At 41.8% G+C, this 22,514-nt stretch overlaps 1 protein-coding gene across 7 annotated transcripts in view; it reads left to right on the forward strand.

Moving 5' to 3' along the window:
* Nucleotides 1-22,253, forward strand: part of DCLK1 (doublecortin like kinase 1) — a 327,878-nt gene extending 305,625 nt beyond the window's left edge. For 4 of the 7 annotated variants that reach the window (XM_082435607.1, XM_082435608.1, XM_082435611.1 and 1 more), the window contains 2 exons: nucleotides 580-693; nucleotides 18,863-22,253. In XM_082435607.1, the coding sequence (XP_082291733.1) occupies nucleotides 580-693; nucleotides 18,863-19,027 (279 nt within the window). In that variant the 3' untranslated portion in view covers nucleotides 19,028-22,253. Of the gene's footprint in view, nucleotides 1-579; nucleotides 694-5,762; nucleotides 5,837-18,862 lie in introns of all 7 variants that reach the window. The other 3 variants (XM_082435609.1, XM_082435610.1, XM_082435613.1) reach the window with 1 other exon arrangement.
* Nucleotides 22,254-22,514: the final 261 nt, after the last annotated feature.

The following is a 22,514-nucleotide window of genomic DNA, read 5'->3' on the forward strand; positions in this document are numbered from 1 at the left end:
TGAAGGCAGCAAGGAGGATTTAAAACTTAAGGAAGAACTTTCCACCTGGAAGGTTGTCTGGGATTATAGAATGGATGATCGAGTAGCTGTGGCACCAGCTTGAGTTTATTTTTGGGCTCCTGCCTGAGCCCAGGTCCGTCAGTTTCCCTTGGCTTTGGGTCGGTATGATGGGCTAAGAGGATAAAACTCTTGGGTTAGAAAAAAAAATGTTTAGATTGATTTTTTTTTTTTTTTTGGTTGTCCAGATTAACTTGCTCTTTGACATATGTCTCTAGAGTGATGGCTGAAATCAATTTTATTAGAAACCAAAAACAGAAATAAAATTTTTTATTTAGGGACAAAGTCAGAGGGTAAGAAGACACAGCAAATTAATTTTAGAGCAAATGTGGAAATGAAGGAGCCCTTGAAGCAGTACTTGCTATGACAGTGTTAAATGAGAGGACATTGGTTGGCTTCTTCCTGAAATGTTATGAATTTTAAGATTACTGCCTGTTACTGGAATATCTTGGCCTCATTTTCTATTTATCTCATTTTTTTCTTCTTCTCCTTTTTTTAAATTTCTTTTATTTTTTTCCCCAGGATGACGGCCTCCCAGAAAATGAACATCAGCTGTCAGTAGCAGGAAAGATAAAGAAGCATTTCAACACAGGCCCGAAACCGAATAGCACAGCAGCTGGAGTTTCTGTCATAGCAGTAAGCATCTGAAATATCCACCTATAACTTTTTCAAAGCACTCCACCTAAGAGATGGGCATTACTCAGGAGATTCCACCCAGAGACAGCAGAATGGGTCATTTCTTTAGACAGCTCAACCATTTAAAGCACTGGGGGAGGTCTGGGGCTTATATATATGATGTGTTTTTGCTGATCATTTCCCTGGGAGTCACATCATTATCCAACACCTCCAGGGTGCCTTGCAGTATATATTAATTTCATGATTTATTTGTTAAAGCAGAAAACCTCCCCCACATTGGACTCTGTGCCAATGCAAACTTCTGGGCTCTGAGAAAAAGAGTTCCTAGTGTCCTTTTGCCAGGACCTGGCAGGGGAGGGGAGGGGAGCTGAAAGAGAGGACATGGCAGAGAGAGACTGGAACACTATAGATCTTTGTACAAGACGTAAACGAAAGCCAAAAACATGGCAGGACGCTTACCCAGTGAGATTTTCAGTGAAACTGAATTGCTGTGAACACCCAAAGAAATCAGGATTTCTTGCGCCTTAGAAATTTCTGTTTTCAAAGCGGAGAGTCTTTTAACATTTACCATTTTGTTGATGTGGCTGCAGGAGGTTTTTTTTTTTTTTTTCTGTTCCATACATGCAGACATACACTACATGCAATTCGATAGCAGCTCTAGGCAAAGATTAAATTGGGCAGAGAAATAATGAAACCTCATACTTCCCAGTGTCATATTCTAGAGTAAATATATTCAAGTCCCAGATTACTTGAGTTTTTAATAATTTCCTCTTTTTTCCAGAGTACATACATTTTAACAGCATATTCAATGTGAAATCACTTGAGCTGTTTTTCTTTTTTAAAACAAAGAACTTAAGACACTATGATCTCGAATTTTTTAAAGTATTTATGCTACTAAACATACATCATGCTCTTCAGCAATACTGAATATTTAACTACTTCTATAGGTGTTTTTCTTTTCTTTCTCTTTTTCTTTTTTGGTGGTGCTAGAACTCCAGGTAAAGCAAAAGATAACTAAGTGACCTATTTGATACAACCAATCCCAGATCTGGGTTACTAAATATTTAATAGGAGTTTCCAGAATTTGCAGGTGGCACGAATGCATGCATATACTTTCCTGGACTAGCTGCGTTTTATGTTTTTTGATTGAACCCTTTCAGCAGGGAGTTACATGAGTATGAGTTACTGGTTCAGGAGTACACTGACGGCGCTAAATAGAATGCATACTCTCTCCCCATGCTCCTCAGCGCTCCTGGGGATTTAACATTGCAAGTTGTTCTTCTGGCCCTCTCTCTCTCTTTAGTTCTTTCTAAGGAAATTCAGTGTAGAAGCGCAGTGTCCTTCCTGTCTTCATCGATCGTCAGCATTCTTTGTTATCAGCTAATATTCAATCAGTAATTTTTGAAAGTAACAATCTCATGGTGCTTCTCAGGGAAACCAGACATTCTATCCTCTGCTTTCATCATTCATGTAAGACACAAGTATATTCCAAAATGTTTGTTTCCACAATTTTCTTTGGGAATGGACTGCCAGCACACTTGTCCATGAAAAGAACTGCTTTTCTGCTCCTGCTGAGGGCTTACAACTGCTAGAGAGGGTGCTTTTCCCACCTCTGTCATTTTGGGTTTTGTTTCGTTTTTCCTGGTCTTTTATTTTAACTAGTCTTTGGTTAAGTTTGCCTTGGTTGCTCAAGAATGCTTTGTTCACAGTATTCTGGGAGTCTTGTAATGACTGAGAGCAGGAACTTCAGGGCAATTCTCCAATGTACAGACAACACAGATGGGAGGGGAAATCCTACTTTAATCAAACCTGGATAAATTTTGAAACCTAATCCATATGAGTTTATTAAAACATCATCTAAGTAGATCTCCAAGAAAAACTTCAGTTAGTATTTGAAGATTAAAGGTCCAACTGATTTTTTTTTTTTTCTATGACTGGACCATTTTGAATGCAATTTAATATCAGTTTCTCAGTTCATCACTAACATGTTTCTATGGAGACTGTACCAACTGGTTAATATAAATTGTAAAATGGGCTGTGTGATGCTGAGTTGTGCATTAGTTGCAAGCTTATTTAATCTCTTTATCCACTACAAAGTTGTGAAAAAAATCATCAACTTAACTCAGGCTCAAAATAATTGACTTTTTGGAGAAATATCTGAAAAAGTGCCTTGTCAATTCTAAAGCGCAATTCATATGTTGACCACTATCATTAATATTTCAAACATGAAAGAGAATATGTAAATTTCAGGGGGTATTTCAGGAGAAGCTGGCCGGCCATAATATATGCATTTATGCATCTTCTCCAGAATGCTTTTCCCTCATAAATGTCCACACCCTCCATAAGAACCTGGGGTAGGTCACTAGGTGCAGGGCAGGGCTGGGAGTTAGAAACGAGCCAGGTTGGCTGCCTTTGTTATTAACTTTCAAAATAGCACCGGATAAGTCAATGTATACTTCATAACCATGTTCCCATTCTTAAAGTGCACAGAATTAGACTCAGGGGACCATCACAAGATAAAGGAGCCCTGGCATTAAATAATATCCCCAACTCAAGCTAAAGTATAATTGCAAAGGAACGATATTCTGCTGTGAGACAGAATGTAAGTGAGAGGTAGAAGGAATAACTTTCATAAATGGTGCATTCTATAAAGATCATTTGACAATTTAATAATGGAATATAATTACTGATTCACCCACATGATAGAAATTTCTGTAATTAATATAATACCATTATGACTTCTATTTGATAAACACAGGAAAAAAACCTGATTTCAGCATAGATTTCATGCAGACAGAATTTTTTCCCATGGGCATGAATGCTTTCCCCAGAGGCTATCAAATGATGTATTTTATTTTAAACTGCCTCTATTATAGGACTGCTTTTTTGTAAATTATATACACCCTTTAAAATTAGAAAATATATATACTGTTTAGAACAGAGTATCTGCTTGTTTTTTCAGAAAATCAGCAATTAAATCATTGGTCTTTAACCGGTAATTCTCTTGCCTTAGTTAGAAACCTCACTATCTGCTCATAAAGGAATTCATGACACTTTTTCTTTCTCAGAATGACAAAGGAGAAAAGAGCATACTGTCATAACAAACAGACTCTAATCACAGGTGTAATTTATGACACGAGTGTAGTTTAACATGCATTCATGGTTCTGAACCTTAATGTTTTCTGTTCGTGTTGTCATTTTTTACTTCTCTTCCTCCCACCCCTTACATTATTAAGACCAAAGAGAGGACAAATGATAACTTTATATTAAGGTCCTCGAGTTGGCTGGGAGAGTAATTACCAGCTGGAGGCTCACGGGCATCATAGAGCCCTTCTCGAAGGAGAAAAGGTATCTGACATTTAGGTCAGGTGACATGATTAGGTGGAAACCCATTGCTGTCCTTAGAACTACAACAGTCTGCGTCCATTGTTCCTCCACTGCCTTTCCCAGTGGTCGGGGGATTAAAACCAAACCAAACCAAACCAAAGAAACCCAGAACAGAACAGAGAAAGGGAAACAAAAGGTTATTAAAATGCAATTTATAGACATAAAATGGAATTAGAGATGACATTTTAACGGCGGACTTCTTGAGAGCCGAGGGATGGGAGGGAGGCGTTATTAGATTTGCTCAGCTTGATGAAGAACCGATGACTCAGATGTCACTTCCAATTTATTTTTCCTCATTTAATGCTGTTTATTATTTTAACCAACAATTTTCCTAATGCTTTCGAGTTCTTCTTTTGCATTTTGGTCATGCAAATAGAGCATTTCAGTCTAATTGAACAAATCCATACTAATCAATGTGCAAATAATTGTGATAGTGGGAAGCTTCCTTCTAAAGCGAGAGACCTCTGCACTGGGGCATTCCCAAATGCGGAGTTATGGGGCACTTTGCCTGTAGATGGCAATAAAGAGCCAGTTACTGAGTAGACATCCCTGGGCTGAAACAGAAATGCAGGCCTTCATCTTCCTAACAGCAAGTGTACTTCAATTTTTTTTTTCTAAATAAAACGAACTGTACATTTTTAAAAAGATTAAAATCTCACATTGCTGTTCCGTGAACACTGGGATAGCCTAGTTTATAATCAGAATACCGAATCTTCTGAGCAGTTTTTAGTTTGAACGAGTGCCCCGGCATGTTTTTGAAATGCCTTTGTGAATTTTGCAGTAGAAACTGTCATCAGCATCATGCCAGTACCACACTTGAAAGCACTCATGAGCCTCTCCAGAAAGAAAGGTGGTCAACTTGCATCCTCTCATGGGCAGAATGGGGGAGTGGGCATACGGCATGATTATTGTTTCTCAAATCTGGGGATTGAATCTTTTATTCCTAGGTAGCCAAAGGCTAACAACTTATTCCAGGAGGAACAACTTTGAGAACTTATCCTGTCCTCTATTTATTGTACCTTTTGTTAATCATAAGCACTTTTTTAATATACAGCGAAAATTATTTTTCATTTTATTATTTTCTTGGAGAAAATTTACTGTTTTATACCATATCTTTTTAGTTCAGAAATGTAATTGATTCACCTTTAAGAGTAGCTCTGCTTTTGAAGATTAACTCTTAAAGAAAGAAATCCAAATTGCTGTGATTTATGGGGATTCAAAACTTGATTCTTTTCATCTTTTATTTCATATTTATGAAGGCCTCAAACTTAAGCTTCATGGGGTAAGATTTGGTGGGGGGGGGCGTCCAATCTGCTTTCTCTTAGGTGGCTAAAGCTGATTTCAGCACTTTATTGTAAAGCATTTTCCATTGCTCTAGAATATGAAGACGTGTTTATATCTTTTGAAATTGAGAGGATATTATTAAATGTGCATTCAAAACCTTGTTTGACAAATTAGATCTTTTCTAACAAATTGGCCTCCGAGATATTCATGGGGGATTAGTGTCTTTTCTCGCCTTTTTATTTTCAATGTGCAGATTTAGGATATTAGCTAGTCACCCTGCAGAAGAGGCATCGTAACTCTATATACATATATAGTCAATGAAGAACAGCTTGGTCTGGAGTCTTAATACTTTAGCACAATGTCGATCCACTGAGTTGCCCCCATTTCTCTCTGCTCAGCTGGACCACGGGTTTACCATCAAGAGATCAGGGTCTTTGGACTACTACCAACAACCAGGAATGTATTGGATAAGGTATGAGATGGTGCAGCTCAAGTCAGTGTTTCCATGGCAACGTGCTGGCAGTCTCCATTAACCAGTTCCTTCAGTGGATAAACATGCTTTTGATTTGTTATCCAGTCCATATGCTGCTTTATCAGTTTCATTTTAATCTTGATTGAGATGCCACACCCCCTCATTCTTTTTTTTCACCCCATTATTCACACTGACATTTGCCAGCTTTCTTTCCATTGCACATGCTCAGTATCAATTTTCCTTACAGTTAAAAGGACAGTATATTTAGTGTTAATGTCAAAGCATTTGCCTGATGTTGCTAATTAAAACAATGATTTCTAGTGTTTTGTCCCTTAACAAATGGAAGAACAATAGTACCTTAGTATATGTTCTATAGAAGTATATACTGTCATTTTAAAATCATCAAGCCCGACCTTAACCTTAGTAGATGGATGAAACAATGCATTTACACCTTAGTCATAGAAGCTCCTCCGAGCACAGTGAGCTATAGAATGCATTGTGTGTGTTGGTAAGCTTGTGTTTTCAAATTCTCCACCTTTTTGTTTCATTTTGTTTTTGTTTTATTGTTACCTCTCTCCCCCTGGTACATCCCTTTATGTACTAGCTATTGCATGAATTTATTTTTCGATATTTTGTAACGGTCAGATTACTTAGCTGGCTTATCTGCTCAAGCAAAAGGGACTATGGGAGGTATCGATTTTTTTTTAACTGGGTTAAGAATTCTATCCAATCGTTTTCTATTCCAGTCAACTGCGCTGGCATTTCCTTCAAGGGGCATTGTTTGTGTCTCTTTAAGTTATCCACAGGCAGGATGAGTTTTGATGATATGAGGAATGAACTCTGAGAAGTCCTAGGCAACTTTTCTCCTCCATCTTAATGTTTCTGAAATGATCTCCAGGTAAAGCTCCACATCTTAGCGTTTGCTAAGAAAAAATTCCACTGGGTTTGGCATTTCCCCCAAATGATGGTGCCTTATGCTGTTCATGGAATAGACCAAGTTGTTAAAAAAAAAGGAAAGAAAAGAAAGAATAACGTATATAATATACAATTTAACCCCCAATTATTACTCTTAATTTTTTAATATAATTAGACACTAGAATCAAAGGCATTAGAGATGCAGAAAAGGCTACCCTTTGACAAACTATCCAAATATCTAAGATTGTGATAATTTCTAAGCCTGCTGAAAGCAAGAAAATACCCAAACTTCAATAAATATCAAAGTCAGTTTTACATGGAAGGCTATTTGTATCTTCTAGACAGATCTGCCTGCATACAGGAGTTGCACACCCACCTTTTTATTTACCTAAATAAATAGCTTTATAGATACAGAAAGAACTTTTTTATTTTTAACCTTTTTTTTGGGGGGGGGGGTGAATCCATCATGATTTGCCTTTGTGCAGACTCTTTTTACATGGGAGATGATCCAGCCATCTTTTACTTTTTCCTGAAAGATAATATACGTTTTGAAGAGTGCACATGAGTGCACATCTCAACGAATTTTCACCAAGTGAGCACACCACTGTAAGCAGCACCCAGGTCAGGCACAGAACGTTCCTAGCACCCCCAGAGGACCCCCAGCCCCCAGGGCCCTTCCAGGAGGGTCACGCAGCCAGCCCTAAGGGTAAACGCTGACCTGGAGTCTGTCCACATTAATTAGCTTTGCCTGGTTTTGTTCTTTCTATAAATCGAATCATGCTCCGTCCTTTTTTAATTGTATGTCTCCTAACCTCAGGCATATTAACCAAACATATATGAGTACAGTTGATATACAATTAAAAATAGGCATCAAATATGTCTAATTACAGTTGTGCATATTTGTATAACACAAATTACACATATAAATTTCCAAAAAAAACCCTCTGGAAAATTATATTACTAAATTTGTGGGCTTAGGGGGTGGGTGCAAAACACCAAACAAACACAGTAATTAATAAACGTAGCCAAGTATAAAAAGGTCATTTGACTAAAATCCTAGCGATGGCTCCCATCAGCAGACAAAATGACACATCCCTGAATAATGGGCAGGAGCAGATGGAAGATAATCTCTTTTTTCTTTCACACATAAACTGCTCTGTTTTCCAGCTGGGGGCAGTAACAACGTTTATAGTTAATGCTGTACTAAACAGCGCACCCAGTATGTAAAGCTAAATTGGAGAAATGATGCTAAAGCTCTTGGGCGTATATGCTTAATTAGGAGGTTTTATAATGTGCCGTTTAGCCCGAAACGAACACACTCTCCTCACTGACTGCACATGCTCGCCTTTTATCTCCACGGAAGTAGTGGGAGCATTTGTCTAACCATGGTGGCAGCCAACTTTCTAACATAAACAATCGTTGCAGGTGAAACATCCCCACTCCCAGTTGTTGTGTTTACAAGGGCTCCTGACCGTCTTCATTGCTCTGAGCAGAACGCCTGGGAGGCGAGCTTGCATTTCATAAGGCAGCTCACATCAGGGCAGAGGCTGGGGAAAGGCTCTTCGGGGTGCCCAGAATTCGGGCATGTCCCTCTTTTTTTTTTTTTTTTTTTTTTAATTAATTATTTATTTTTGGCTGTGTTGGGTCTTCGTTTCTGTGCGAGGGCTTTCTGTAGTTGCGCCAAGTGGGAACCACTCTCCATCGCGGTGCGCGGGCCTCTCACTATCGCGGCCTCTCTTGTTGCGGAGCACAGGCTCCAGACGCGCAGGCTCAGTAGTTGTGGCTCACGGGCTTAGTTGCTCCGCGGCATGTGGGATCTTCCCAGACCAGGGCTCGAACCCGTGTCCCCTGCATTGGCAGGCAGACTCTCAACCACTGCGCCACCAGGGAAGCCCCGGGCGTGTCCCTCTTAGTAGGCTTTTGGGGGACTGGAGAAATGGTGGGGCCGTGCCTCCTCCTCGCAGTCCTTCTCCTGCCTGGAACAGAGGGAGGCTTCCGAGCGGCAGCCAGGGGAGCAGCACCCCGCGGGCACGGCTGCTTCTTCCGGGAGACCTTGCTGCTGTCCCCCAGCGTCCGGAGGTGAGCCTCTCCCAGGAATGAGCTGCCTGGGCCATGCCACCCTCTCACACACATTCCTGCCTCTCTCAAGTGAAGCTGGCCCTGTGGCAGGTGCTGTGCCAGCAACACATGGAGAAGATTTCCTGCATCTTCTGCATGCAGAACAAGGCCACAGCCAGAACCTGATTAAATGAAACAAATATCAAAACAAGACATACGCTAAGAACGCCAAATAAGAGAAAACGCGGAGGTGAGCTAGGACAGAAGAGGGGTTGAGGTCAGGCCTGGCGTGACTCGTGTGCGTACTAGATTCAAGCACTGTCCTGAAACAGCGATTAACGAGGCAGAGCAGCAGCAGCTGTACGCAGCCCTTGCAAGGCTATTAGATGCTGTCGTGCTCGGGTGTGAAAAGGAGTGGGGTCAGTTAAATGCATCTTGCTCGGCGCAGGTTTGGAAGACCGGTTCCCACAAAAGCCAGAGAGGAACCCCCCACGTGGTGTGAAGAGGGTTCCAAAGGCACACATTAAGTTGCAGGGCACAGGTTGCTTTAGGGACGGTGGCCTTGGCCTTGCTCTGCCGTGGAGAAAAGTCCCCCCTTCCTCCATGAGTGTAGAAAGTGCTGCAGGAAGGACAGGCAGGGGCCTCTGTTCTAGGAAGGGATTAACCGCCCTCCGTACCCCAGCGCTTAACACGTAGAAGAGACATAGATTTAAACTTCAAAACCATCCAAACTGTGATTGCAGAGAAAAGTATAGGGGAGGTATGAGGTTTGGTATGGCAGCTGTACCGTGATGCTAAAAAGTGAGTTTTTGGCCAGGAGGCTCAAAAGCTGGGCCACAGTACTTTGTATTATAGTTCCACAAATGGTCATTGAGAGAGACACAGGGCTAGTGAGACATCTGTGTTATTTTACCAAGTCAAACAGGTTGCTCGCTGTTTGAGATTTTATTTTGTTTTGTTTTACCTTCAGAGCCCCCTTAAGAGCAGATCCCAACAATATATATATTTGTCTTTTTAAAACTTAACGTACTTGCTATTAGAAATGAGAAATTTCCATGGCATTCCAAGACTTACTGATTGGGTGTAAACTGTATATGTTTTCCTGAGATTCCTGGTGATTGTCGGTATTGATGGAAAATTTTGTGGTATCGTATTTATTTTCATCTTGCTTCAGAACCTCTTTCCCTCTTTATGATTTAAAAAGATGCCTACACTCTATAGTCTATGTATTCTTTCCTGCCATACTTTGCCTCCGTATGTTCCTCAGTGATGTTCACTGATAGGATGTAGGTTTTATCAGGTATAAATGTGTAGGAAAGAATAATCATAAAGAACTTAATCGTAAGTATTGACACACTGTTATTCTATTAAGCAAGAGTGTAAATATCCATATGCTGAAGTCAAACAATTCTCAAATACATGTCAAACACATGACACTTCTAGAAACTAAAAAGTCTTGAAAATTGAAATGAAACAAATTTGATTAAAGATTGGCAGCTCTGTGCATGGAGAGTTGCATGGAGAGTCTGTGGCTCTGGTGTCAGGAAGCCCTGGTTTTGGATCCAGCCTGTCCTACTTACTGTGTTGTGACCTTGGGCAAGGTACATGTTCCTCCTCCTCTGATCCTTAGTTTCCCCATCTATAAAAATGAGACGAGTATTATCAACCTTCCAAATGTGGGGTGAAGATGACATGAGTGGCCTGTGCAAAAGCGCCTTCATGGACCCAGCCCAAATGAGGAGCCCAGAAAAGACTGTTCCAAGAGAAAATCATCCACTGCACACCACACGAGAGACAGATTTTCCTGGGAAAACTGATCTCTCTCCAGATCTAAGCATTTGTTATTAAAGTAGAACCGTGACCTTTTTTGATGTTCTGATTGGGATAAACTGTTGAATAACTTATATGTTAGATTATTCATGAATTGGGGGCATTAAATTTTAGTCTATAGCCCCTGATGAAGTATAAGTTTAAAAAGTTATCCTCTAGGGCAGGGATTGGCAAATTACAGCCAATGGGCCAAATCTAGCTCACTGCCTGGTTTTTAAATAAAGTTTTATTGGCACACAGCCACACCCATTCATTTATAAATTACCTATGGTTGCTTCTACTCTACAAGGGCAGAATTGAGTAGTTGTGTCAGAGAATCATATAGCCTACAAAGTCTAAAGTATTAACTCTTGGCCTTCCCAGAAAAAGTTTCTCAATTCCTGTTGTAGGAGAAAAATGTTCCTAAATTAAAAGGCAGGGGGTTCCCTGGCGGTCCAGTGGTTAGAACTCGGCGCTTTCACTGCTGCAGCCCTGGTTCGATCCCTGGTCAGGGAACTAAGATCCCACAAGCTGTGTGGTGTGGCCAAGTTAAAAAAAAAAAAAAAAAAGCACCACCTGGCGGGCTTGTTAAAAACTGTATCACCACCAGCTAGTGGAATGCACGGCACATAGAAGGCACTTCAATAAATATTTATTAAATTAATGAATGATTGACTTTTCCCATGAAGGGACCATTAATATAGAGAAACCTTGACTGTGAAGATAAATGTGTTTTTTTAAGAGTTTGGACAATCAAACCACATATGAGATGCTCTACAGTAGCATCCCACTGTAGCAACCCAAGAGTAATTCTTCGGCAAAGCCAAAAAAAAGTGTTTTTGTAATAAAAGGAGTTACCCCTTAATCTACCTACTTAGTAAGTTCTAAATTTTCATAGATTTTCTTAAGATAAACTATGCCTACACCTGTCCTTTAGTTTACTAGCATGATGAAGGAAAAACAACATGGCAGCTCAGCTTAGCTTCTGCTGTGAGAAAATCAGGGGCCGTAGGGCAGAGGAAACACATGAATTTTGCCCTCTAGAAACCTGACCTCAGGTGGCTATCATTTTAACCCCCTGATGGGAGGCCACCAGCAACCCTCTGCAGAGTTGGACCAATGTGGGATTCTATTAAGAACCAGATCAGCGGGAGGAGCCTATATTTATGAAGTGGTGGGGAAGCGTGGGACCAACCTGCCCCAGGAAATGAGGAATCACATTTAAGAGACGGGTACCTAGAAAGGAGCTTTGAAGGCCGCTGGTTTCATGAAGCCTCCTTTTGCCATTTAAATGGTCACCTTCACTTTAGGGAAATACCGTGTCTTAGATCCAGATACTGTGCAAGTTCCTGGCGAGACCCCCAAAAGGATATTAAAGGAAAACGAAACAGAACCATAATAAGCATGACAGCAAGCCAAAACAAAAAATGAGAAGGGTGGATATATCAATCTAGGTGTCAGTTTAATTTTACTATCAAGCAAAACATTTCCAAAGTGGCAAGCAAATCGTAACTCAGTCCCTACAGAGTAAGGGCGAGCAAAGGAGAGAGCGTTCCTGAGATTAATGCCCCAACAGCTGCATCCCTGGCTCAGTCTCCTAGGTAGTATGAATAATGGATGGGCTCAAAGGCAACATGCACGATAATGTTCTTTTATTAATGAAATGAAGACTGTTTGGGATGGCTGGCAATAAATTAAGAAAAGCGAAAAAGGAAAAACAGTCACCGTTCGCCTCTGAAAAATGCAGTTACTTAAATCCAATAATTACTGCCACGACAGAAAACATCGCCTCCGAACTTAAACGAGGTGCATCTCTTGTGGGTCCTGCACATAGTGCAGAACAGAAATATTTTTGATCCATAGACTGGAAGGCCTGTTGTTTGCTAAGAGAAAAACATAACCCATTTTAGTAGACTGATGGTGATATTAAGCATATTCAGGTATTTCATAGGTGGAAGTTTCCCTAGGAGGGAGGCACTGTACCTCAGCTCAGGCTGCGGACTGGGAAATGGCTTGATGTGGTTAGAAAACGTGTCCAAGGTCACATAATCAGCTGAGCTAGGACAAAAAGCTGGGTCTCCTGACTTCCCCCTGCTGCTGCTACCAAGGAGATTAAGCTAAGGCTACCAGACAAGGCAAGCATTACACAGATGTGGGTGACTCAGACTTGCAAAAACAAAGTAATGCTCCAATTCATATTCTCACTTCATTCCTGACCTTCCGCCTCCATGCTGTATTTTTCCTATAACATTGCAAAGATAGGCCAGATGGTTACCTCCTAGGTATTTATGCTGATTTCCAAATTTAATATCAGAAAGAAGGATTTAAAATATCTGAGTACTGTGTGGAGGATAGTGTTGTTTTATTGTAACAGAAAAGGCCAAAGATGTATCTATTGTTGGGATACATTGTCTGGGTATTAGGCAAGCACCGTCTCTGATTCGTGCATGCTTGGTGTTAGGGCAGGCACCAAAACGTGATGGATATGAATTTCTCTAAGAGCTCCAACTGCTATGTGTGTCGCCCCCAGATTTGCTGAGGTAACTGGCATGATCTTACCATTCCTCGGTTTTCACACTTCATCTAGCATCTCCTACGGACACTCTGATCACCAAGAGCTTGCAATCTGAGGTAGGGCTATGCAGTGCTTCTTTCACGTAGAGCAGGTTTATATTAGTTTCTCCATATCATTTTATTTGGTCAGTTATTTGGTCTGTTTGTCAGGATCCCCCAGTCCCCTGTTAGCTGGCTATAGCCCCGCACACGACATAGCCGTTGTTATTGGGTACATATTTTAAATAACTAGATTAGAGCTTCCTATTTGGTTACTACTGGTCAACTCCAGAATCTCAAGAGATTTCTTGCTCACCTCTAACCTGTGATACTTAGCACCAAAATGTGATAATGCAGGCTTCAGATTCTCTTACGAGCTTTTAATGAAGTGATAACTTACTGAGGAAACACTTGGGAATTCTACTGCAAGTCCATTCATTCATGTCTGTTCCACAAAGCTGCAAACCATGAGCAAAATAACTAGTAAAATAATAAATCCGTTAGGAAGTCTTAAGTTTTAATGGAACATCAAGACTTAGGACCACCTTACCTTATGAAGATAGGCATTAGGGAGGAGAGACCCGATTTCCTTGGTATCTGGGAAATTTTTGTGATTGAGAAAGAGAAAAGCAGTCTTTCAGAAATGGTTGAAAGGGCCCTGAATTTAAATCTATGATACAGCACTTCAGAGGGAAAGTTATGTTTTGATTGTTTTCTGGGGAGAAGATTATCAGTTGGATAACATATATTTTTATAGCAATACTTTAAAAAATTATGTGTTGGCCTATTATTCTATTTCTTTGCTGAATTCATCTGTCTTGAACTACATGTCGGGCCACAGAGTTCAACTGTAAAATTTTAACTGTACAGATTTTAGAGGCAATTAATTTTACAGCCACACTTAAAATTCTAAAGATATCATATATAACAGTGCTTACTGTGATCAGGAATTGGACCAAAATATGTAGTTGTTGAGTAGATAAATATATGAGGTTATTAATGTTATCTAACGTAAGCATCTGATCATACCTAAAACAAATTGCACTCTTAAATATTGGACTCTTAATACCTTTAACTTCTTACTCTTTTGTATTATAGAGTTGTTTCGGGTTCTATTTTCTTTTGTCGTTGCTATTTGGAAAGTATATAATCACCTAAAATAATCTAATTCTGTATTAACTAAGAAATATTTAATATGTCCCTTATATGTGTGTCACAGTTGGCTCGGCATTCTGGAAAATGCAAAGAAGTTTCAGATCCTACCCTAGAGCAGCTTGCATGGGATTTGGGAAATATGCAAAGGAAAGGTAATAGGCCTGTGTGCAGTAAGTGTCAAAAGTTTGGTCAAGACAATACTTGCCTGAGGAATTTAGAAAGAAAAAGTGTGATGCAGAAGGTAAAATTTGATCAAATCTTGGAAAATAGAGAAATGTGAGTGGGCAGGAAGTGGGAGAGGTGATGTCAGGTTGGTGAACACCGTAAGCCAGGATGCAGAGGTGAGCGTGACTAAAGTACCTTCAGAGAGATATCAGTTAGGACTGTTTGGATTGCAAGGGAAGAAAACCCAAACCAAACTGGCTTTCAGCAAAAAGAAGAAGTATGATTTTATATAATCTGAAAGGTCCAAAGGTTGGGTCTGGCTTCAGTGATGTGTGGATTCAGCACTCACTAGGGCTTGGTTTCTTTCCATCCCTCCACTCTGCCTCCCCGTGATGGCTTTAGTCTGGAACTTCCCGTGGTACCAGGATGTGGGAAGCAGCTCCAGGCTTGCCACCTCTCAGTTGGGATTCACTGTGAATGTGAAGTCTCAGTGAAAGTCTCCTCATGTCCCGGGAACTGGGTCGGGTGCCCATCCTGAACCAATCACGGGTATTGGCGAACACAGTCAGCACAGGCTTGCTTCTGGGTCACAAGCCCATTTGCACCCCACCCTCAGAGATGGAGGTAGGGTCCCCTTCACTGGAACCACAGATTACGCGAGCAGGGGATGGAACCAAAGGGAGACCGAGGCATGGTTAACCGTAAGCTAAGTGGATGCTGTGTCCACTGGCGGGGACATGAGGTCTGCTGATATCACAGGCTCATTCTGAGTAATAACAGGAACTAGACCCTGGAAATTTTTATTGTAAGCACATTGTGACTGTTAGGACAAGGAGTTCAACTTTATGAGGAATTGTAAACAAATCGGACCTGGGGATAATTGACCTGTCAGTCAGCTGTGTGCAGGATGGGCTGGGGGTTGGGTGCTCTAGAGGGAAATAATGTGACCTCTGTTGTGCTTTCTCATATTTCTAAAGCCACAGCATTTGGAGAGTATCTCCTGTGTGCTATGAGCTGTGGGGAACTCAGACAGGATTCCCAGACTTGATGTTGCCCTCCACACAGTCTACAACGTGGCAGGGAAGACAGTGCCTCAGAGTCAATTGCGTTGCAGGCAGGATGCACAGTGATAGCTGTACTGGGCTGCATGGGAACACAGAGAAGTTCTTAAAATGAACCACAGTCCATAGAGCCAGAAGCAGAATAAGCAGGAGCCCTGGGAGGAGAGGCCTGTGGACGGTGATGCCCTCTCAATCATCTTTGACAGCAAGTCTGTTGGGAGCACTAAGCATTGCTTGTGTAGCATTTGAGAATGTTGCGAGGACCTGGGTGGGTCAGGAACTGCCTGTCTATCATCAGACCCAGGTCTCCCTAGGAGTTTACAGACCCAGAATGGGATTGTACACGTGGTGGAGGCTGGCTTGTGGTCCCTGAGAGAGCTCTCGGGCCATCAGCCTGGGAAAGCCCTGGTCTTTTGGCCTCTGATGCTGCTCGTGCTATCTCCTCCCTGGCTCACCCTGGCTGGGATCGGAGGAGGGAACCACTGGAGTGCGGTGGCTCCTTTGAGTTCTGTTTCAATAGACTTTAAATGGGAAGAAATTGCCTGGGCCTCATGTGGGAGGAGAACTGAGTTCTATTACTAGTCAGTGATGCGATACGGGCAAGTCTCTCCACATACCTGGGCCTCAGTTTCCCTGCCTGTAAAGGCAAAGCCCTGGGCAAAGAAAGAATGCTTTATAAATGCTCTTTCAATTCTAAGAGTCTATACATCCAACAGAAACAACCATCACACCCTTTTCCATGACCTGTGATCATGACATGCTATGTTTCCAAAAATAGCTGCTGTGAAGTTACTGGTGAATCAGCACAACTGAAAGCCCAGGAGCATTTGAGCATGAAGGCCCGTCAGCAAAGGCCAGCATTTAAAAGCTGCTAACTAGAGAAACTGGCAGGAGTGGCCAGAACTGACTGCTTAAATGGGCCAGAGCAAGGGCTGTCCAGGCAGAGGGACAAGTAAGGAAGAGAATATGATTGACCTTATGAGCATCTGGAGAAATGCACATGAAAATAAGGGGGATGGGACCATCCAAGCCCATGAGTGCCACCAGTGTCTGCATAAACTGCGTTACAGTATTGGTGGAGAAATGGCCCATTTCAGTGCTGACAGCCAAGAGCGTGACTTGGAATAATTGAGTCAATTATGGGGAGATGAGGTAAATATGGAGAAGGTGCCAGTGAGAGTGGGCAGGGAGGGAAAGTACTCTGAGATAAGTTCTAATGTGAGCTTTGTTTTGCATTGTTTTCCTCTGACCTGCAGTTCCTTCATTTCAAAACAATATCTTACGTTGTAAAGAAAACAAAACAAAACAAAACACCACCTTCCATTTCTGGGAGTCTTCACCATTTTGAAAGCATTTGCACATCCATTTTTACATATAGCAACTCTGGAGGGTGGGAGGGCATTATCCCTGCTCCTTATTTAACTGAGAACTAAGTGAACGGTTCCCACGGCCAGCAGTGGACGGAACAGGACTCAGAATTTCTGACTACAAACCCGATGTGCAGTTTCTCCCCGACGCCAGAGAACCTCAGTCCACTAGGCAGTATTAGTCCCATGCCAGTGACTGTTTTCTTTCTCAAGAAGGTAGAAATAAAAATATTTTTTATGACCAAGAGAAGCGTTTATATTACTCTTGGATTAACTACAGAGTGGTTTTTATGTGTCAGACTAAATATACGCCTGATTTTTTACATTCAACTCTACACAAACAGGGCATTTTCAGTTTGCTTTGAAAGCAAAATACCATGTGTTGTAACTTTACAATGTTTTAAATAAAGTTAGTTAGGAATTTGGATTTATGATGATGAAAAATATCATAAAATCGGTGGGTATAAGACCAAGAACTATGTATGTGAGTTGAGGGTCCTTAAAAATTCGACACTTCGAAGAATCAAAGGTAGACATTTCAACACACCAGTTATTGAATCATTGTATTAACAATCTAGTGAAACAAGAAGTGAATTATTAAAGTTTATCTTCCTCATTGATTTGTAACACTGTTATTCAGTGTGTGGATAGTTTTTAAAGCAGAACAGTTCAGCCTCACGAAGCCATTTACTGTACTGGTTTCTATACACTGCCTCTCTTTCTTTATTACTTCATTCTGGAACTTTGATTGCCCCATTTTAGATCTGAGATTGCTCTAATGCTACACTGCAATTGTATGAGGGGCTTAGTTTTCACTTTGTTCTCAGAACCCGGCTGGCTATAAATTTATCTCTGTTCTTTGAAGAAGCTAACAGTAAATTTCCAAGAGGAAAAATGGTGGTATATATCCCTGTAGAGGAAAAGTAATCTCTTAAAAGCAGAATAACCTCCAGGCTACATCCTTTTAAAGAGGGACTTTCAAACAAGGATGCCTTCAACTTTTATATGTGTTCTGTATTTTTCTTCAGGCTTTGTACCTGCTCTTCTGCCCTCTGTGTAAGGTTTCTCTGTAATGATCTGTTCCTCCTCACACCCATTAAATCTGTAATGAAGTCATGCCCTTCCCAATCCTGATGTCATAATAACTTCCAGAGCTATGGCTGGAGAGCACATCCTGGAGATCATATGAGGTTTCCTCAGGAAAAGGAGGCATAGGGCCCAAGAGTTGGAATACCTACAACAAACATCGAACCTCAGTTTCGTAAATGACCACACACTACAATGAAAATGAACTTTGTAAAGGAAAATCCATGGGAAGGTTTCCATCAGGTTTAATTGCATTCAAAGCAGTTTTCAATTTCAGGCATTGGGTTCATTCAAATTAAACCCATCCTTGCCAGAGATTGAGCCACACTTTCTCATCAACAGATAATAAGATCATTTAGAATGAGGAGGTGCTAAAATAACAGGACGAGCTTGTGGCTCTGTTTCCATGTCTGACAACTTCATCACCTCTCATCTTTATTAGACAGCTGCCTGGAGCTGAATGTTGATGAACGAGACATGCCTGGCGTTGTCACGTGTCAGACACACAGGCCCGAGGTTCCCATTTACCAGGGGGTCTCTGGCTAGGCTGGGAGCGACCGAGGGTATTATTAGACGTGGCACTAGCGGAGGTCTGGGGAGGGCCAGGGAGCTGCTGAACCCACGACATCATCCATCCTGCCTGTGCCTGCGATGTCATGACCAGGTGCCCTTAGGAGCTGCTTCTGGGGGAGCAGAGGGCACCCCAGCAGTGGTGACTGTGGTCACCAAAAGGGAGCCATCGTGGACAGGTTAACTTAGCCAGCATATTTTTCTGACCTCAGAAAGTTCCAGAAGTCGTTCCTTTTGCCATTTCCTTCAGCCTAATTGTCCTCTTTCTCATTTTATGCCCCTGCTAGACCACCGCTCTTGATAAGGAGAGGCAGGTTTTCCGACGAAGACGCAACCCGGATGTGAGGAGCCGGTACAAGGCCCAGCCAGCTCCGCCCGAACTCAACTCGGAATCGGAAGACTACTCCCCGAGCTCCTCCGAGACTGTTCGCTCCCCAAACTCGCCCTTTTAATAAGACCCTTTCACTCGAAGTCCTAGCTTAACCCTTTGAGACTCTGAGATTTTTTTTTCCCAAATTTATGTAAAACAGTTTCATCTGATCTACCTAGCACTCAATGCTTGAATGGCCGAGCAGAACAGTGTTTTCTGGTATCCTTGTAGCGATTTCCCTTTGCTGAATGAGACTGTGACTTGTCGTTGGTGGAGATGGCAACTTGCTGCTAATCGGGTCCTCAAAGGGTTAAGGCTATTTTGCAACTTTTTTAAACATAGAAGCAATGAATGTTTTCATCAGTCAATCTAGGATCTGCAGTATGTGACATAGCACTTGTTAACCCTCTGAGTGCATAGGATTTTATGGGGAACCCTTGGGGGATTTTTCAGGCCTTTGGATTTATACACACGTTTCTTGATATTGCTGCAGATCAAGGGGTTGTTATTAGATGCTGAGATGTCCAGTCAAGAAGAGCGTCTAGAATAATATCTTGCGTGTCCTTTTTTGTGGGTTTAGAACATGGCAGGTTTATAACTTAAGCATCAGCACCCCTCTTTCCTCTTCACAATCCTATTAAGAAAGGGGCTTTTTTTGCATTGGAGGTCTAACTGTCAGCTGCCCTGAGTCCTGCATCCCGAGTGGAGGGACTTGGGCCTGTGACCAACAGCCTGACCCAGAATATAGATGGTGCCCTCACCCCCAAATTGCCTCCATATGAAGATGTGCTGATGACGCCCCAGAAATGCTGCTTCCACTTCAGCTGCTGCTACTGCCAGCGCAGGCCCTCAGGAAGGCACCATACCTTGTCCTGTGTTTGGTAAGTGAGGGTCTGCCTGCTCAGTATGAGACCTCTACAGGAAAAAACAAACAAAACACACAACTGGTGGAAAAGAGCAATAAATTGCCAGGTGCTCTATAGGGCTGGAATGTCAAACAGAAAGAGGCAACAAGATCCTGTTCTTTTTCTCACCTGCTTTTTCATGCATTTCAGTCTTCAGTGTGCAGTCCACATAGAGTATGGAATCCATACAGAGGAGGAGCACCGGGGCATAGGGGCCCAGAGGCAGGTGCTCTGCAAGATGGCCGAGGAGAAAGCAGAGTGGGCAAACTGTCTAGAATAGTCTCAAAATGGTTTTTAAAGAAATAAACCATTGGGAAGATAATTCCATGTGCATCTTTGGGTTACCTACATATAGTCTCTCAGGGAGAACAGGATGGGAGACCTAGAGGGTATTCCTGAGGATAAAACTTCCACTCCCTAAGATGACCTTTTTATACAGCACTGTCTTTAGCCGTCCAGAGGGAGATGCTGTTTTCTCTCTTTGGGCCAAGTCCTGTCCGACACCTGTATTTTACTCCTGTTACCAAATCTTTCTCCCTAGCCCTGTGTCTCCCCAGGTGAGCTTCTACTGCAGTGTGTCACGTTCAGAATGGGGGCCTGAGGCAGCCTGTAGTCACTGCGATGCTTAGGGGGGAGGCTGGCCATGGTGTTGGGAGGCAGGGGCCCAACTCGAATGTCCTCCTAAGGTTTGCTCAACTCTGTGGCCCGGGAGACAACCAGTGAGTGATGGCTCATGAAATTTGCATCTAGATGGCTGAACAGCACTCACTGTCTCGGCTCTGAAATATCCTTCAGTGCCTGAAAGTCTTGAAATTTGTGTGCAGCACTTCCACAGTCAGTTCTTACTTTCAAATACAGACGGATCTTCGATGGCTGCTTTTTACTCTTCAACTGATGAAGGTATGGTCTATATTACACTAGATTTTAAAATCACAGCATGTCATGACTTTTGCAAAATGGTTCCCCCAGTTTTTTGCTCTTTCACATTTAGGTTTATCTCTTCGGTCTGTGTTGTCTTGCCATGTATATATTAGATCATTTATTGAGATTCACCCCTGCCCCCCCGCTCCCTTTTAGAGGGTCCTGAAAGCTTAATACACAACGTCACAAAGTAGCACAAATCAGCTGGGTTTTTTGGGGAGGAGGAGGAGGGCAGAACACGAGGAAGGGTGTGGCGTGTAGGTAGATTCCATATTAGTAAAGTACCCTGAACTGGTCAGAAACTACTGCTTTCTCTAGAACTCTAAAGCAAAGCACTATTCTAAGTAAGACTAAGGAGTAGGTAAATAGCTTGGCCTCAACTCTAAATGTGGGAATATGAAAAAATCCTATGGGCAGAGACCTACCTACAGTAGATTGTGATTTTCCTTCCTTTCTCTGAATTACTGCGTTTCCCGTGGGCATGACATGTATTGCTCCAATATCTAGTGTACAGACCTTACAGTGCATGGCTCAGGCCTTTTTCCATCCAAGTCTTGAAGGACTGTGGACCGTGTGAAGCTGTGGCGTGTTTCCCAGAACACTGCAGAGGGGTAGCTCGGAAGAATGCAGGGCCATTCAGCATGGGGATCCCAGTGCATCGCTGTAGAATTTGAGTGATCTATGCTGAATAAACAGCGGAATGTGACCTGTCAAGTAGAAATATTGAGTAATCAGATGGAATGCAGTCTTTTCAGCACTAAGCTATTGAGATCCTGAATGTCAGAGATGTACTCAGAGGGTTAACAGACAAGCACAAGGCATGCTGATTACGTGGGTGTACCCAGACTGCTTTTGCTTTTAGCCAGTACTTTCTATTTTTTTTCCACAACATTCTTGGGATAGTTCAAGTTTGAAATAATTAAGTGGTGGTGTTCTTTAAGGAATTTCTATAACCAAATTGATCTTATTTTTTATTTCACTTTATTATAGAATAAACATGTACCATTATGGCAGTGTATCTATCTCTATAATTATCAATTTAATCATTGCCACAAGTGTCTCCATATTTTTTTTCCCTAAGTATTTAATATAGCTCTTATGGTGGTGGCCTGGTGATGGGGACTGTCTTTCCTTTATTGATACATGACCAACCATATGGTATTTTCAAGGGAATTTTAAGATTCATTTTGTTTCAGTTTGGTAGTAGACTTGTTAAGGAAAAAACTTTCATTACTTGCATCGTGTAAACCATCTCTGTAGATGAGAACTGTTCATATTGATGAACACATTTTTTTCTCGACATTGTAGCAGAAATCATTTTATTCGTCATAATCAATGAATATGTGATTTGCTCCAGATCGTTAGAAGGAAAAGTAAGATTTCAGTCATTGAAAATGTTTTCACTGTAGCCCTTATCTAACTTACACGTGGTGCATACTAAAATAAGCAGAGAAAAAATTGCAAATAAACTACTGAAAACGCCTGGTGTTCTGTGTTCAGTGAGACCTTCCTAGAACGTGCTCAGGACCCGCACGGGTGGTGGTTAACAGGCCCATCAGATATTGTTGAAAAAAAGCAATATATCCATGAATGAAGGCTAAAATCGCAATCCTTTACCCTTTGAGGTATATTTCAGTTGGAAAAAAAAAAAGAAAAGAAAAATTGGCTTAGCTTAGAGGGTCACGGAGCTATCGTATGACCAAGGCTCATGCACATTAAATCATGGTTGTTTGCTGGCCAGCA

Source organism: Balaenoptera physalus, assembly GCF_965194825.1.
Source record: "Balaenoptera physalus genome assembly, chromosome: 18".
NCBI classification, from domain to species: Eukaryota; Metazoa; Chordata; class Mammalia; order Artiodactyla; family Balaenopteridae; genus Balaenoptera; species Balaenoptera physalus.